Below are 17336 nucleotides of genomic sequence, written 5' to 3'. Positions count from 1 at the left end.
AATTTTTTTTTTTTTTTGAGATCTGTTCTTCCACCATTAACTGGTGGAAAATATATTTTTTTTTTCCTTTTTTTTTTTTTCTTTCTTACAATGCAATTGTGCTACTTATAAGGGGGGGGTACAGCTTCCTCAGAAATAAGCTTTATTATCAATGAAATTGAGACTTTGTAGCAATTTTTTCCTAAATCGGAGAATGAACTTTCAAAAAAAATCAGCGATACTTCTTTTTTTTTGGTGAAAGTTGACTTATTTGGACAATTTTTGCAAACCTTCAACAACTTTATTTAAAGGTTCATGGCTTATTATGAAACGATTGGTGCTGTTTTTCCACCCCCCCGGTGCTTTTATCAGTCGAGGGTCGTCCTTAAACTGAGTTAAATGCAACTTTTTGGACTATTTAATCTAATTTTGGCCTGTTTTTGAGGTTTATGGGCACCCCCCCCCAAATCCATCAACCTTGAGATATTAATAAGCCGAAATCGGTGATTTTGGGTTTCCGAGAGATGGAGGACGTGAAGAAAAGCGGTTATTTGCGGAAGCAGAAGTCCATGAGGAGGAGGTTCTTCGTTCTGCGCGGCGGCGGATCGCGAGCTCCCGCGCGGCTCGAGTACTATGAGAATGAAAAGAAGTTCAGGCTGGTGGAAGGATCTGGGGGTCCCCGCGGGACCCTCAACTTGGAGGAGACAATCGGGGTGAATAAAAGGGCGGACGCCAAGAGGAAACATCTACTGGTTCTCTACACACGCGATGGTGGCCTCACCGTGTCGGCCGAGGGCGAAGAAGAACAGGAGGAGTGGTACGGCGCCATCATGGAGCTCCTGGCGCAGGGTAAAAGAACCCTATATGTGTGTGTGTGTGTTGTGTAGGTGTGTAGCGAGGGATCTGCACCCAGGTGGGTGCGGTAAGGTTAGCCGGGTCGGGACACTTCGACCTTCTGTTAGTATTCTGCGGGTAACCGGACCATGCCGCCAGCCTCGGACCCCATCAGGTTAGCCGAGCGTCATATGGAACCCATATTTCATGGCAGAGTTAGGGACCTAGAACCCGCCAGCAGATCGGCCCCCAGCTAGCCGTTGGTCAGTCGCTGGTCTCGTCTTAGATTCAGGAGCCGTATGTCTATCCCATGCATGTTAAATCCCCTCGCTGTATTACCCTCTACCACCTCTGCTGGGAGGCTGTTCCACTTATCCACCACCCTCTCTGTAAAGTTCTTTATTCCTGCTGTGTACTTAAGGCAGGGAATCCACGCTCCGTTGGCTTAAAGGACCCTGATGAATGTGGCATTTCTCCCAATAGAAATGAGATTTCCAGTTTCTATGAGACCCCCAGATTAATAGAGTTAATGCCAGCGGATGCCCCCCGCCCCGGCACAGATTTGGCTTTAAATGTGTGGCGTGGACGCGCACCAAGCTCACGGTCCGCATGTAGTCGGAACTTCTGGGGTTCTGTTTGCCCAGATTTTCCACAGCCCGTTCCAGGAGTAATTTGGATGGCGGGGCCGGCCGAGACCTTTATACTTGGAAAAGGAGGAATAATACGCAGAACAGGATAGAGGGGGAGAAGGGCGGCCATGTAGCCGTGATCTCCCTTATAGACGAGTGAAGAGGGGACTTGGGACCATTAATAACCCCACAGAAGTATACGTGTCATGGTGTAGTAGTGTGTGTCTGCGCTGTGTATACGTCGTGGTGTAGTAGTGTGTGTCTCCGCTATGTATATGTGTTGTGGTGTAGTAGTGTGTGCCTGCACTGTGTATATGTGTCGTGGTGTAGTAGTGTGTGTCTCCGCTATGTATATGTGTTGTGGTGTAGTAGTGTGTGTGTCTGCGCTGTGTATAGGTGTCGTGGTGTAGTAGTGTGTGTCTGCCCTGTGTATATGTGTCGTGGTGTAGTAGTGTGTGCCTGCGCTGTGTATATGTGTCGTTGTGTAGTAGTGTGTGCCTGTGCTGTGTATATGTGTTGTGGTGTAGTAGTGTGTTTGCGCTGTGTATATGTGTTGTGGTGTAGTAGTGTGTGTCTGCGCTGTGTATATGTCGTGGTGTAGTAGTGTGTGTCTCCGCTATGTATATGTGTTGTGGTGTAGTAGTGTGTGCCTGCACTGTGTATATGTGTCGTGGTGTAGTAGTGTGTCTCCGCTATGTATATGTGTTGTGGTGTAGTAGTGTGTGTGTCTGCGCTGTGTATAGGTGTCGTGGTGTAGTAGTGTGTGTCTGCCCTGTGTATATGTGTCGTGGTGTAGTAGTGTGTGCCTGCGCTGTGTATATGTGTCGTTGTGTAGTAGTGTGTGCCTGTGCTGTGTATATGTGTTGTGGTGTAGTAGTGTGTCTCCGCTATGTATATGTGTTGTGGTGTAGTAGTGTGTGTGTCTGCGCTGTGTATATGTGTCGGGGTGTAGTAGTGTGTGTCTGCGCTGTGTATATGTGTCGGGGTGTAGTAGTGTGTGCCTGCACTGTGTATATGTGTTGTGGTGTAGTAGTGTGTTTGCGCTGTGTATATGTGTTGTGGTGTAGTAGTGTGTGCCTGCGCTGTGTATGTGTGTCGGGGTGTAGTAGTGTGTGTTTGCGCTGTGTAAATGTGTTGTGGTGTAGTAGTGTGTGCCTGCGCTGTGTATAGGTGTCGTGGTGTCGTAGTGTGTGTCTGCGCTGTGTATATGTGTTGTGGTGTAGTAGTGTGTGTCTGCGCTGTGTATATGTGTTGTGGTGTAGTAGTGCGTGTCTGCGCTGTGTATATGTGTTGTGGTGTAGTAGTGTGTTTGCGCTGTGTATATGTGTTGTGGTGTAGTAGTGTGTGCCCGCACTGTATATCTGTGTCGTGGTGTAGTAGTGTGTGCGCTGTGTATAGGTGTCGTGGTGTAGTAGTGTGTGCGCTGTGTATATGTGTCGTGGTGTAGTAGTGTGTGTCTGCGCTGTGTATAGGTGTGATGGCGTAGTAGTGTGTGAGGGGAGGCTGATTCCCCGTATATACCCCAGTAATGCCTCCATGCCTTTCAGGGCCGCTCTGTATACCCCGTAGTTTTGGGGTACTTCTCTCCTTTCTCACTCACACCCCACATTGATTTCCAAGGCTGGAAGTAAAACTCCTGTTGCCATGGTGACGGGAATAGTGCACGTTAAAGGTGCATTGCTATGGAAACGCTGGCGTCATTGGTTTTGTTTTTCTGCAGATGGTCCCTATATTAACTCTTGACCTTCTGAGTCACAGTCGCCTTGGCGCTGTGTGCGTGTGCGTTGCTGTATGTTCGTGTACAAGCATCTTCATACATATGTATACAGCCGGGCCCTGCGCAGAAACTCAAGTTCCATGGACGCCTTCGCTGCCCCCCAAAGTCCCAAGCCACGGCCAGCGTCAGGTGCCTGGGCGGGAAATTACCCCAACGTTACCCCTTCTCCCCGCCGGGGCTTTTGTGACCGTTGATAGTTACCCTTCCAACAGCTCGGCCCTCCGTTTGCCGATACGGTACCGGGAGAGTGCGCGTGTTTGTGGCAGGTTCTGCGCGTGCGCGTGGCGGGTCTGTGACTCTCGGTCAGGCCGGCCAGAAAATAAACAAGGACATTCTAATTCGTCTCGTGCTGTGTGTTTCTTCCATCCCCAGCTCGATGCCTCTCTTCCTCCCCGGAGTCCGCGGTGTGGCCGGGTCCGGCGTTCAGGGAGGTCTGGCAGGTGAGCGTGCGCCCCAGGGGCCTGGGACAGAGCCGGAACCTTTCTGGCATTTACCGCCTCTGCCTGACCGAACGCACCCTGAGCCTGGTCCGCCTGCGCTCCGACGCGCCCTCCGTCACCCTCCAGCTGATGAACGTGCGGCGCTGCGGCCATTCCGACAACTTCTTTTTTGTGGAGGTGGGACGCTCGGCCGTCACCGGCCCCGGGGAGCTCTGGATGCAGGTAATGTGGCGCCTATGGAGGAAGGGACTTCATTAGCATCGCCATAAAGCATCAGCTCAGTGTGATGATTGAGCCGGGAAACTCACCCCAAATATCACATGACTGACAGCAACAGCGGCTCCAGGTCTGCAGATAAAGGGGGTTTATTGGGGGTTTATTGGGGGAAAATGAGATAAAACCAGTTTTTTTCCCCCAATGCCGACCTACATTTTAACAAAACGGGAGGGCCGCACATCACCCCAATCCCTGCTAAAATAAATTTTAAAAAAAATCCACTATTTTTAATTTAACTCTCATGACCCTTGGCCGGAGTTCATCCCTTTCCATTGTTGGGCTAATCTACAGACTTTTAGTGTTAAATCCCATTACGCTGGCCCGTAGGTAATATCACTCAGGTGTGTTGCGCATGTTCTCAGGAATTTCCGGCCTGCTTGATTGTTTTTTTTAGGTGGAGGACTCTGTTGTCGCCCAGAACATGCATGAAACCATATTGGAGGCTATGAAGTCCCTAAGTGAAGAATTTCGTCCACGGACCAAGAGTCAGTCTCTCTCCTCCACACCTATCACTGTGCCATCACGACGCCACCTTCCTAACCCTCCCCCACCCAGCCAGGTGGGGTTTTCCAGGCGTTCCAGAGCGGAAGCCAATCCCGAGAGTTCTCTAACCGCCAAATCCCACTCATCACCTAGGGATCACAGCCCGCCGTCCCCAGAGGAAGAAGAAGAGAAACGTTTACGGATGGAATCGGCCCAACCGCTGGTTGACAATGCCTCGGCCTCTTCCGATGAGTATGGTTCCAGCCCCAGCATGATCGAGACCCCAGCCTTCCTACCACCATCTCCTGTGTCAGGAGGAACCAACTACATTTCAATGGCACAAGGCGGGAGGAAGTCTTTAGTGGTGGACACGAGCACTTCCGACATCGGAACGGCAGAAGAGGAAGGAAACCGGGTCGCGCATTTTGACGATGAGGATAACTATGCCATGATGGGCAGAAGCGATCGTCGTGAAGCTGGCTACATGCCCATGTTACCTGGCACAAGGTGTCAAGATTACATGCCTATGACACCCAACAGCATTTCCCCACCCGCTCCTTTGGAACTGGCAGGATACGTGATGATGTCTCCACTTGGCAGCTGTTCTCCTGAGACGGAGAGGACCAGCTGGCCACCCTCTGGAGAAATTTCTGTTGGCAGTGCAGACAGCCACTCCTCAGACTACATGAACATGTGGCCGTTGAGTCGTTCGGCCTCCAGCACGCCACCTCCGCAGGAGTCCGCTCGGTCGTCTTTTGGAAAGCCATCAAGAATCCCTGCCTCCTATCGTTCGTTGCCTCGTTCCTACAAGATGGACCCATCGCACCTTGCCCACACCTCAGGATCCTCATCTTCAGACAGTTTGGAAGAGGCGAGTGCCGGGAGGAATCGCAGGCCCCTCAGTGTTTCTGTGGATTCTTGGAGAACCACCACCATGATGGGGAACTATTGTCGACCTCCCAGCCCCGGAGAGTATGTTAGCATCCACTTCAGAACCCATCAAGAGAGGACAACCTCTAAAGACATAGACATTCCTCCGCAAGAATATATTGCCATGGAGATGCAGCACCCCCAAGCAACCAACGGAGACTACACCGAAATGGTTTTAGGGCTTAATAACGTCCAGCCTCAAACAAAACCAACCTGTGGACCTACCACGGAGAAGGTCTTAAGGCCTATTGCAAAAAACTTGTTTGTCTCGATGCCAGCCACAGAATCAAAAATCAGACCTGCCGTGGAAAAGTCTGTAAAGCCCTTGACAAATAAAGACTTTTGGCCGGCGATGACCACAGATAAGACCTTACGGCAGAAGATACCCAAGGAAATGCTGTATCCTAACGCAAAATTGTCACCTGAGGTCTCCCCAGACGGTGCTTTTGGCCTTCTAGAAAAAGCCTTGGCCGCACGACCAGCCGTTGAGGATGGGAAGATGAGGCCTCTGGTGACAGCCGTCGCAGGATGTGGTCTCCTCAAGGGGATGGATCGTGTAAAAGCAATGAGGAGCGACCCTCCAGCCCGGGCAAGACACTGCTCTGATACCCTCACTTCTGCCTCCTCCTGTAATGGAAATCGCCTGCCAGCTGAGTCTGGTCTTAATTATATTGACCTTGATCTGGCCAAAGATGGAGGGACGATCCCTACGGCTGCGCTTGTAGGCACCACGATGACACAGGCGACAAAAAGCTGTCCACTGGGGGCCACTCCCTGCAGCAACATGTACGCCAGCATTGATTTCCAGATGTCAGGGGAACTGAGGAGGAACAGCAAAGACGGGACAGGTATGATAATGCATGACTACTGTGGAAAACAGAGAGGGCTGCGGGGCAGGAAGGAGGGGCAGTGACAGAACTGTGTGTGTGGGGTTAGTATAGGAATAGCAGAGAGGGCTGCGGGGCAGGATGGAGGGGCAGTGACAGAGCTGTGTGTGGGGGGGTTAGTATAGGAATAGCAGAGAGGGCTGCGGGGCAGGATGGAGGGGCAGTGACAGAGCTGTGTGTGTGGGGTTAGTATAGGAATAGCAGAGAGGGCTGCGGGGCAGGATGGAGGGGCAGTGACAGAACTGTGTGTGTGGGGTTAGTATAGGAATAGCAGAGAGGGCTGCGGGGCAGGATGGAGGGGCAGTGACAGAGCTGTGTGTGTGTGGGGTTAGTATAGGAATAGCAGAGAGGGCTGCGGGGCAGGATGGAGGGGCAGTGACAGAGCTGTGTGTGTGGGGTTAGTATAGGAATAGCAGAGAGGGCTGCGGGGCAGGATGGAGGGGCAGTGACAGAGCTGTGTGTGTGTGGGGTTTGTATAGGAATAGGAGAGAGGGCTGCGGGGCAGGATGGTGGGGCAGTGACAGAGCTGTGTGTGCGGGGTTAGTATAGGAATAGCAGAGAGGGCTGCGGGGCAGGATGGAGGGGCAGTGACAGAGCTGTGTGTGCGGGGTTAGTATAAGAATAGCAGAGAGGGCTGCGGGGCAGGATGGAGGGGCAGTGACAGAGCTGTGTGTGCGGGGTTAGTATAGGAATAGCAGAGAGGGCTGCGGGGCAGGATGGAGGGGCAGTGACAGAGCTGTGTGTGCAGGGTTAGTACAGGAATAACAGAGAGGGCTGCGGGGCAGGATGGAGGGGCAGTGACAGAGCTGTGTGTGTGTGCGGGGTTAGTATAGGAATAGCAGAGAGGGCTGCGGGGCAGGATGGAGGGGCAGTGACAGAGCTGTGTGTGCAGGGTTAGTACAGGAATAACAGAGAGGGCTGCGGGGCAGGATGGAGGGGCAGTGACAGAGCTGTGTGTGTGTGTGGGGTTAGTATAGGAATAGCAGAGAGGGCTGCGGGGCAGGATGGAGGGGCAGTGACAGAGCTGTGTGTGCGGGGTTAGTATAGGAATAGCAGAGAGGGCTGCGGGGCAGGATGGAGGGGCAGTGACAGAGCTGTGTGCGGGGTTAGTATAGGAATAGCAGAGAGGGCTGCGGGGCAGGATGGAGGGGCAGTGACAGAGCTGTGTGTGGGGGGTTAGTATAGGAATAGCAGAGAGGGCCGCGGGGCAGGATGGAGGGGCAGTGACAGAGCTGTGTGTGGGGGGTTAGTATAGGAATAGTAGAGAGGGCTGCGGGGCAGGATGGAGGGGCAGTGACAGAGCTGTGTGCGGGGTTAGTATAGGAATAGCAGAGAGGGCTGCGGGGCAGGATGGAGGGGCAGTGACAGAGCTGTGTGTGGGGTTAGTATAGGAATAGCAGAGAGGGCTGCGGGGCAGGATGGAGGGGCAGTGACAGAGCTGTGTGTGGGGGGTTAGTATAGGAATAGTAGAGAGGGCTGCGGGGCAGGATGGAGGGGCAGTGACAGAGCTGTGTGTGTGTGGGGTTAGTATAGGAATAGCAGAGAGGGCTGCGGGGCAGGATGGAGGGGCAGTGACAGAGCTGTGTGTGCGGGGTTAGTATAGGAATAGCAGAGAGGGCTGCGGGGCAGGATGGAGGGGCAGTGACAGAGCTGTGTGCGGGGTTAGTATAGGAATAGTAGAGAGGGCTGCGGGGCAGGATGGAGGGGCAGTGACAGAGCTGTGTGCGGGGCAGGATGGAGGGGCGGTGGCAGAACTGTGTGTGTGGGGTTAGTATAGGAATAGCAGAGAGGGCTGCGGGGCAGGATGGAGGGGCAGTGACAGAGCTGTGTGTGCGGGGTTAGTATAAGAATAGCAGAGAGGGCTGCGGGGCAGGATGGAGGGGCAGTGACAGAGCTGTGTGTGTGGGGTTAGTATAGGAATAGCAGAGAGGGCTGCGGGGCAGGATGGAGGGGCAGTGACAGAGCTGTGTGTGCAGGGTTAGTACAGGAATAACAGAGAGGGCTGCGGGGCAGGATGGAGGGGCAGTGACAGAGCTGTGTGTGTGTGCGGGGTTAGTATAGGAATAGCAGAGAGGGCTGCGGGGCAGGATGGAGGGGCAGTGACAGAGCTGTGTGTGCAGGGTTAGTACAGGAATAACAGAGAGGGCTGCGGGGCAGGATGGAGGGGCAGTGACAGAGCTGTGTGTGTGTGTGGGGTTAGTATAGGAATAGCAGAGAGGGCTGCGGGGCAGGATGGAGGGGCAGTGACAGAGCTGTGTGTGCGGGGTTAGTATAGGAATAGCAGAGAGGGCTGCGGGGCAGGATGGAGGGGCAGTGACAGAGCTGTGTGCGGGGTTAGTATAGGAATAGCAGAGAGGGCTGCGGGGCAGGATGGAGGGGCAGTGACAGAGCTGTGTGTGGGGGGTTAGTATAGGAATAGCAGAGAGGGCTGCGGGGCAGGATGGAGGGGCAGTGACAGAGCTGTGTGTGGGGGGTTAGTATAGGAATAGTAGAGAGGGCTGCGGGGCAGGATGGAGGGGCAGTGACAGAGCTGTGTGCGGGGTTAGTATAGGAATAGCAGAGAGGGCTGCGGGGCAGGATGGAGGGGCAGTGACAGAGCTGTGTGTGGGGTTAGTATAGGAATAGCAGAGAGGGCTGCGGGGCAGGATGGAGGGGCAGTGACAGAGCTGTGTGTGGGGGGTTAGTATAGGAATAGTAGAGAGGGCTGCGGGGCAGGATGGAGGGGCAGTGACAGAGCTGTGTGTGTGTGGGGTTAGTATAGGAATAGCAGAGAGGGCTGCGGGGCAGGATGGAGGGGCAGTGACAGAGCTGTGTGTGCGGGGTTAGTATAGGAATAGCAGAGAGGGCTGCGGGGCAGGATGGAGGGGCAGTGACAGAGCTGTGTGCGGGGTTAGTATAGGAATAGCAGAGAGGGCTGCGGGGCAGGATGGAGGGGCAGTGACAGAGCTGTGTGTGGGGGGTTAGTATAGGAATAGCAGAGAGGGCTGCGGGGCAGGATGGAGGGGCAGTGACAGAGCTGTGTGTGGGGGGTTAGTATAGGAATAGTAGAGAGGGCTGCGGGGCAGGATGGAGGGGCAGTGACAGAGCTGTGTGCGGGGTTAGTATAGGAATAGCAGAGAGGGCTGCGGGGCAGGATGGAGGGGCAGTGACAGAGCTGTGTGTGGGGTTAGTATAGGAATAGCAGAGAGGGCTGCGGGGCAGGATGGAGGGGCAGTGACAGAGCTGTGTGTGGGGGGTTAGTATAGGAATAGTAGAGAGGGCTGCGGGGCAGGATGGAGGGGCAGTGACAGAGCTGTGTGTGTGTGGGGTTAGTATAGGAATAGCAGAGAGGGCTGCGGGGCAGGATGGAGGGGCAGTGACAGAGCTGTGTGTGCGGGGTTAGTATAGGAATAGCAGAGAGGGCTGCGGGGCAGGATGGAGGGGCAGTGACAGAGCTGTGTGCGGGGTTAGTATAGGAATAGTAGAGAGGGCTGCGGGGCAGGATGGAGGGGCAGTGACAGAGCTGTGTGCGGGGCAGGATGGAGGGGCGGTGGCAGAGCAAAGTTCCCTGAGCACTCTGGGAGGTGCAGGTGGATACCGGTGGATAATAACAGCGCTACAGCCTGTGACGGTGCTACGTAATAAATAATATTCAGACGATCACAAGTAATACCAATACCTGCATACCTTGTGTCCTAATCTGCATGTCTCCGCCCAGAACTCCCAGAGTGCTCTGGGCTCTTCGTGTGGCTGGGAAGTCAGCGTTGGCACGGAGCGCGTTTTATTTTGGCTGCCAGGCTGTTTCTGGAAGGTTCTGTCTCCGGTTTGCTCATAATAAGCAGACTGAATATTTCTTCTTGTTTTCTTTTCCTCTTTTGCCCCGTTTTGTCCTCTATCCCCCACTGTCTGCCCTTTGTGCTTCAACCTCTTCAACTTTGTCTTATATTTGCCCCTTTCCTCGTCAGTTTGCCCACCTTTGGGCCATAAACGGTCCCTTTAAATATATTCTCTGATCACCAGAAAGGAAATTCTGCCGGTAAACAAAGCGCCTTTTATTCCTTTTCCCTCTTTATTTTTTTCTGAAATTAATAAAAAAAATATATATTTTCCATGTTAGAGGCGGGGCTATTAGGAGAATAACGGGTTAATTTATAGAGCTGTTTCTATACACATTATCGGGGCTTTTAGGGCTGTAGAACCCTGCGATCCCCTCATACCCAGCAAACATTCTCACCTCCTAGAAAAGAGGGGCATCAGGGGGAGGAGAGAGGGGCATCAGGGGAGGGGAGAGGGGCATCAGGGGAGGGCAGAGAGGGACATCAGGGGAGGGCAGAGAGGGACATCAGGGGAGGAGAGATGGGCATCGGGTTTGGGGGGGGATGGGGGTAAAGATGTTTTGTCTGTTTCTCCGGCCCCCTGCGTGGGTTTCGGGGCCCTTATGTGTCTCGCGGGCTGGGGCACGCGTGGCATTCGCGGCAGCCTCGGAGCTGCATTTCACCTGTTACCATCATCCTCCAATCCCCCCCCCCACCGCGCGCCCCAGGGGTCACCCCAGCCCCTGCCTGGAGGTTATTTATGACCGGAGCAGATGTGGAGGATTTGAGAGGGGAGAGAAGGGGGGGGGGGGTCACAGCTGTGATGTCAGGGGGTCTTCCTGTGGGGGGTGGGAGGCAATCTGAGACCTACTGGGACAGGCGCTTCTATACCAGCAGCTCAGTAATAATCTGCCCTGTTTATTGCCCCTGTGTGCAGATCACCAATAATCTGCCCCGTAATAACCGGCCCTCCTTACGGGTCCTGGAAATAATCTGCCCTCCAATTCAGCGCATGCCTGGCAGATACCATCCAAAGTACCCCAATGGGACATAAATATGGGGGGGTCCATAGAGGGCTTTAAATTGTCTCAGTGGGTTAAGGTGCAGTCCCACTGCTTCAGCTCCTCGGTAAGCGATATATCCATTAGACAGGAGCCGCCCAACTTGGGGTACCCCCAATATTTTTTTGAATGCTGTTCGCTGGGTATGGGGTGATTTCTTTTCATTTTGTGTATTTATTCCAGCAGCGACCCCGGAATCTGAATGTTTTAGGTTGTGAGCTCCCCATTCTGTATATTTTTTATTTAATAATCTACCTGTTTACTGCCCCTACTCTTGGGTCTTTAATAATGTGCCTTAATATATGCTGCGTTAACTACTACTGGGGAGGGGGGGCAACTGTGTAATAATTTAGGAATTTGCTCTGTTCTGCCTACCCCCCCCCACTGTCCAGCTTTTTAACCTCTTAATCACCAACGGGAGGAACTTTATAAAGAGCTGCATAGGATCTGTGTGGCTGCTGAAGGGGTTAACACGCGGAGTACATTCCCTTGATTAATGTATGTATTTTTTTTTAAGTGACTGGCCCTCTGCGGCCCCCCCTCCCCCACCCGTGCTGGAAATTACCCTTCTCTTTACTTGCAGAAACCCGCACTTTGCCGTCTTGTATAATGGGACTTTTGTCTGTTTTTTTTTTTCTCTCTCTCCCCTTAGAGTGCTAGATCCCCGTCACGGCTGGAGACCATGCGCGGGAGCCCCCCGGAGGGGACACGGGGCAGGCGTGGAACCACGTGGAAGATTCTGTGTATTTGCACTCAAAAATCCTACGCAAATTTTTTCGACGCGTCTGTGTTTCGTTTTTTTTTTGTTTTTTTTTCCAGTGCCTTTTTTCCCATAAAATGGGAATCCATCAGCGATTTCCGGCTTTTGCCGACGCCGGGCCGCAAAGCCTTACTGGAGTATCCACGGATACGGCGTAAAGAAAAATGTGCAATGTTTTTGTAAGGAGTTTCAGGAAGTTTTTTTTTGTGCTCGGTGGTAAAGCCATATTTAACCAAATCACCCTTCATTTATGGGGGTCCGCGGTTTCCGTCCCACCGTGCGCTCCGCCTTCCAGACTGTGCATTCTGGTATGCAAGGGGTTAAAAGCAGAGCTTTTGTAATGGGCAGGGCCTAAATACCCCCCCCCCTTGGGAGTCCAAGACCGGGTACATGGAAGCTGCTTCAAAATCCGGTACAAAATGGCCGCCCTCTTAAAGCGGTACAAACAAAAAAAATAATAATTAAAAAATGTACGCTATTAGAATGTCACAAAGTGACTAAAACAGCACGGAATTGCCTAAAATGTTTAAAAAAAAAAAATTGTGTTTCGGTGGAAAAAAAATCGGCACTATTACTAATCACTTTAATTTTCGGTGGGGCAGCGGCAGGATTTGGGGATTTTCGCCCCAACCGACGGGGGTCGTCTGGAGTTTTTTTTTGTTTTTAAGAATTTACTGAAACCAAAAAAATATATAGAATGCGTGTTGAAATAATATATAGGAAAGGTAAAAGTATTATCGGCGAGACACTTTTTAGGATGAAATCGAAGTTTTTGCACACAGATGATCGATCGTCTCGGGGGCCGGACGCCGCGCCGACCGGCGATCAAAAGGTCAGAAAAATAACGTTGAGACTCGACAGGGTGAGCTGTTCCCCCCCCCTCCCCACCCCCTGATTTTCGTGATCGAATGGAACATTCCAAAAACTGAAGGGGCGGGACTAATAGAATGATAACAATCTGAGCCAATGAGGATCCTCCGTTCCTCGTGTCCCCCCTCCCCCTCCCGACCGTTGCCTATAAAGGAACCCAATGGCACCGCTAAGACTTTTTGGACTTCTCACAGAATGGCTGCTGCTCCTTGTTACTCGCGGATCCTCGGCGATCGTCACATAAGCTACGTCTATAAAGAAATGAGTTTTGGGGCAAATTACTAAATGTTTCCGGTTCTGGGGGGGAAAATGTTAAGTTGATGAATTTTTCGGCAGTTGAAATGTTGGCGTCGGTTCTAAATCCGGCGCGGAAAAGTCTGCTTAATATATTAAACGTTCATGATTATTGGCTGCGCGTTTTCATTAATGAAAGTTTAATGTATTTGGTCCGCCATGGTGAGGAGGAGAGGCGGAGGGGTATGGACGGGGGGTTGAAGAGGGGGGGTATGGGCGCAGGGGTGAGGAGGGGAGGCAAAGGGCTACAGAAGCTGTTAATGCTGAGGTCGGTCTCTGCAAATGATATAAAGGTCTGCAGCAGAGTAGAGGGGGAGAGCGTGGCGGCTGCAGTTTAATGTTAGAAGAATGGGGGAGAGCGCGGCGGCTGCAGTTTAATGTTAGAAGAATGGGGGAGAGCGCGGCGGCTGCAGTTTAATGTTAGAAGAATGGGGGAGAGCGCGGCGGCTGCAGTTTAATGTTAGAAGAATGGGGGAGAGAGCGCTGGCGGCTGCAGTTTAATGTTAGAGGAATGGGGGAGAGCGCGGCGGCTGCAGTTTAATGGTAGAAGAATGGGGGAGAGCGTGGCGGCAGCAGTTTAATGGTAGAAGAATGGGGGAGAGCGCGACGGCTGCAGTTTAATGTTAGAAGAATGGGGGAGAGAGCGGCGGCGGCTGCAGTTTAATGTTAGAAGAATGGGGGAGAGCGCGGCGGCGGCTGCAGTTTAATGTTAGAGGAATGGGGGAGAGCGCGGCGGCTGCAGTTTAATGTTAGAGGAATGGGGGAAAGCGTGGCGGCTGCAGTTTAATGGTAGAAGAATGGGGGAGAGCGCGGTGGCTGCAGTTTAATGGTAGAAGAATGGGGGAGAGCGCGGCGGCTGCAGTTTAATGTTAGAGGAATGGGGGAGAGTGCGGCGGCTGCAGTTTAATGTTAGAGAAATGAGAGAGCGCGGCGGCTGCGGTTTAATGTTAGAAGAATGGGGGAGAGCGGGGCGGCTGCAGTTTAATGTTAGAGAAATGGGGGAGAGCGCGGCGGCTGCAGTTTAATGTTAGAGGAATGGGGGAGAGCGCGGCTGCTGCAGTTTAATGTTAGAGAAATGGGGGAGAGCGCGGCGGCTGCAGTTTAATGTTAGAGGAATGGGGGAGAGTGGGGCGGCTGCAGTTTAATGTTAGAGGAATAGGGGAGAGCGGGGCGGCTGCAGTTTAATGTTAGAGAAATGGGGGAGAGCGGGGCGGCTGCAGTTTAATGTTAGAGGAATGGGGGAGAGCGCGGCGGCTGCAGTTTAATGTTAGAGGAATGGGGGAGAGCGGGGCGGCTGCAGTTTAATATTAGAAGAATGGGGGAGAGCGCGGCGGCTGCAGTTTAATGTTAGGGGAATGGGGGAGAGCGCGGCGGCTGCAGTTTAATGTTAGAGAAATGGGGGAGAGCGCGGCGGCTGCAGTTTAATGTTAGGGGAATGGGGGAGAGCGCGGCGGCTGCAGTTTAATGTTAGAGAAATGGGGGAGAGCGCGGCGGCTGCAGTTTAATGTTAGGAGAATGGGGGAGAGCGCGGCAGCTGCAGTTTAATGTTAGGAGAATGGGGGAGAGCACCTCACCTAGTGTATCGGGGGCAGTTCTGGAGACCCCCATCTCCAGAAGATTGACATCCCGGGGAGAGTTGAGAGGAGAGCGACAGGACACAGATTATCAGGAAAGGTTACAGGGTTTTATATTTCCGGCTTGGAGGAGAGAAGAGAGAGGCTTACATGTAACGGAAGGAAGTGCTTCACTCTGAGGGTAGTAGATAAATGGAGCAGCCTCCCAGCCAAAGTGGTAAAGGCTAACCCAGTGCATGGGATAGACATAAGGCTACCTCACTATAGCACCTGACCAATGACTGACAGCGATTTAAACCCCCTCCATCCGGAAAAATGTCAGCCTCTATGATGCCAGGCATCGTTGTATAACCTCGCGAGGGGGAGGGGTGGCAGTAAAAATAACATTTTCATTATTTCACCCGCTTTTTACCGTTTCTGTGAAAAGTTCCCGCAGCACTCGGACGCCTTTTTATTTTAGTGCAAAGTGTTTATTCTGGAGATTAAACGTTGGGTGTCGCGGTGAGAAAAATAACTTTACAGGGTGCAGATTTTGTTTTAGATAAACAGATTTTAGTTAAATGATTAATAAACATAAAAAAACATCACTTCTTTAAACAAATAAGAAAAGCAAACAAGCGATCGGGGAGGAATTACGCCCTCTAGTGGTCAGAGAGCCGGAGGAGGCCGCAGACGGCTTCTACCTCTGCCGAGGTGAGAGGAATGGAAACGGCACATTCTGCCCCAAAACCCGTAGGGCAGGGATCCGGCCAATCTCTGGCCTCTGGATCCCATGATGTAGAGCAAGGATCTCGGTAATCCCCGGTCACAGGATCACTTAGTGTGGGATAAGGATCTGGATAGTCTCTGGTCGCCAGATCCCCTGACGTACGGCAAGGATTTTGGTGATCACCAGTCACCGGATCCCACAATGTAGGGCAGAGATACTGGTCATTTCTGATTATTGGATCCCATAATGTAGAGCAAGGATCTTGGTAATCTCCGGTCGCTGGATCCCCTGGTGTAGGGCAGGGATTTTGGTAATCTCCGGTCGCTGGATCCCCTGGTGTAGGGCAGGGATTTTGGTAATCTCCGGTCGCTGGATCCCCTGGTGTAGGGCAGGGATCTTGGTAATCTCCGGTCACTGGATCCCCTGGTGTAGTGCAGGGATTTTGGTAATCTCCGGTCACTGGATCCCCTGGTGTAGGGCAGGGATTTTGGTAATCTCCGGTGGCTGGATCCCCTGGTGTAGGGCAGGGATTTTGGTAATCTCCGGTCGCTGGATCCCCTGGTGTAGGGCAGGGATTTTGGTAATCTCCGGTCGCTGGATCCCCTGGTGTAGGGCAGGGATCTTGGTAATCTCTGGTTGCTGGATCCCCTGGTGTAGGGCAGGATCCCTTGGTGTTGGTTGTACATGGATGGTCTCCCAGCTCACCAGACGGGCTGGGGGTTGCTGTAGTTGGAGAGACTGGCGCATAAACACAGGGAGACATGATTGGAGGAGGGGTATTAAGGCGGAAACAGCCAAAAACCTAAAAAAAAATAGGAAAAAGTTAAAAAGATGGGTCTGCCCCTCCCCCTACGGGGTGACACGGGGAGCTGGGGGTCTGCCCCTCCCCCTACGGGGTGACACGGGGAGCCTGCCCCTCCCCCTGCAGGGTGATGCAGTTTGCTGGGAGTCTGCCCCTCCCCCTGCGGGGGTGACACAGGGAGCTGGGGGTCTGCCCCTCCCCCCTACGGGGTGACACGGGGAGCTGGGAGTCTGCCCCTCCCCCTGCGGGGTGATGCAGTTTGCTGGGAGTCTGCCCCTCCCCCTGCGGGGGTGACACGGGGAGCTGGGAGTCTGCCCCTCCCCCTGCGGGGTGACGCGGGGAGCTGGGAGTCTGCCCCCCCCCTGTGGGGTGACGCGGGGAGCTGGGAGTCTGCCCCTCCCCCTGCGGGGTGACGCGGGGAGCTGGGAGTCTGCCCCTCCCCCTGCGGGGGTGACACGGGGGGCTGCCCCTATCCCCTGCTGGGTGACACGGGGAGCTGGGAGTCTGCCCCTCCCCCTGTGGGGTGACACAGGAAGCTGCCCCCTATCCCCTGCTGGGTGACACGGGGAGCTGGGAGTCTGCCCCTCCCCCTGCGGGGTGACACGGGGAGCTGGGAGTCTGCCCCTCCCCCTGCGGGGTGACACGGGGAGCTGGGAGTCTGTCCCTCCCCCTGCGGGGTGACGCGGGGAGCTGGGAGCCTGCCCCTCCCCCTGTGGGGTGATGCGGGGAGCTGGGAGTCTGCCCCTCCCCCTGTGGGGTGACGCAGGGAGCTGGGAGTCTGCCCCTCCCCCTGCGGGGTGACGCGGGGAGCTGGGAGTCTGCCCCTCCCCCTGCGGGGTGACACTCACACTCTGCGCAGCCGGTGACAGGCAGTTGTAGACGCGGTGTCCGGCGCTCAGCGAGGGGTCCGTGTAGAAATAATCTCCGTTGTTAATATTGAAACCTGAATGTACAGAAAATACCGGTAAATGCACAGTAGTAGTAGAGATGAGGCCGCCGACCCAGAGGAAAGGTTTGGGTCAGTAACCCTCGGGGTGCAGTAACGGCAGGTTAGGGCCAATTATTCATACTTCCTACATATTTAATATAACGCTGTTTACACATAAATAATATATTTCTATAATATATATAATATATATATATTAGAACCCCCCTCCTGTGTATCACATGGGAGAGGCCGTCTGAACTTCATGTGGGGTTATTCCTCCCCATTAAGTTAAGTTGCTGACTGGTTCAG

General features: G+C 53.4%; 1 protein-coding gene across 1 annotated transcript; it reads left to right on the top strand.

The window, feature by feature from the left end:
- The first annotated feature begins 503 nt into the window (after nucleotides 1–503).
- LOC149276314 (insulin receptor substrate 1-like) lies at nucleotides 504–11750 on the top strand. The gene is made up of 4 exons (XM_089503716.1): nucleotides 504–828; nucleotides 3592–3881; nucleotides 4330–6196; nucleotides 11743–11750. The coding sequence occupies exons 1-4, from the start codon at nucleotides 504–506 to the stop codon at nucleotides 11748–11750; spliced, it is 2490 nt and encodes an 829-aa protein (XP_089359842.1).
- Nucleotides 11751–17336: the final 5586 nt, after the last annotated feature.

The sequence above is a fragment of the Sceloporus occidentalis genome, unplaced genomic scaffold (assembly GCF_023333645.1).
Source record: "Sceloporus occidentalis isolate IW3139 unplaced genomic scaffold, rSceOcc1.0.p SCAF_242, whole genome shotgun sequence".
Classification (NCBI taxonomy): domain Eukaryota; kingdom Metazoa; phylum Chordata; class Lepidosauria; order Squamata; family Phrynosomatidae; genus Sceloporus; species Sceloporus occidentalis.
This window is presented reverse-complemented; position numbering and strand designations above follow the sequence as displayed.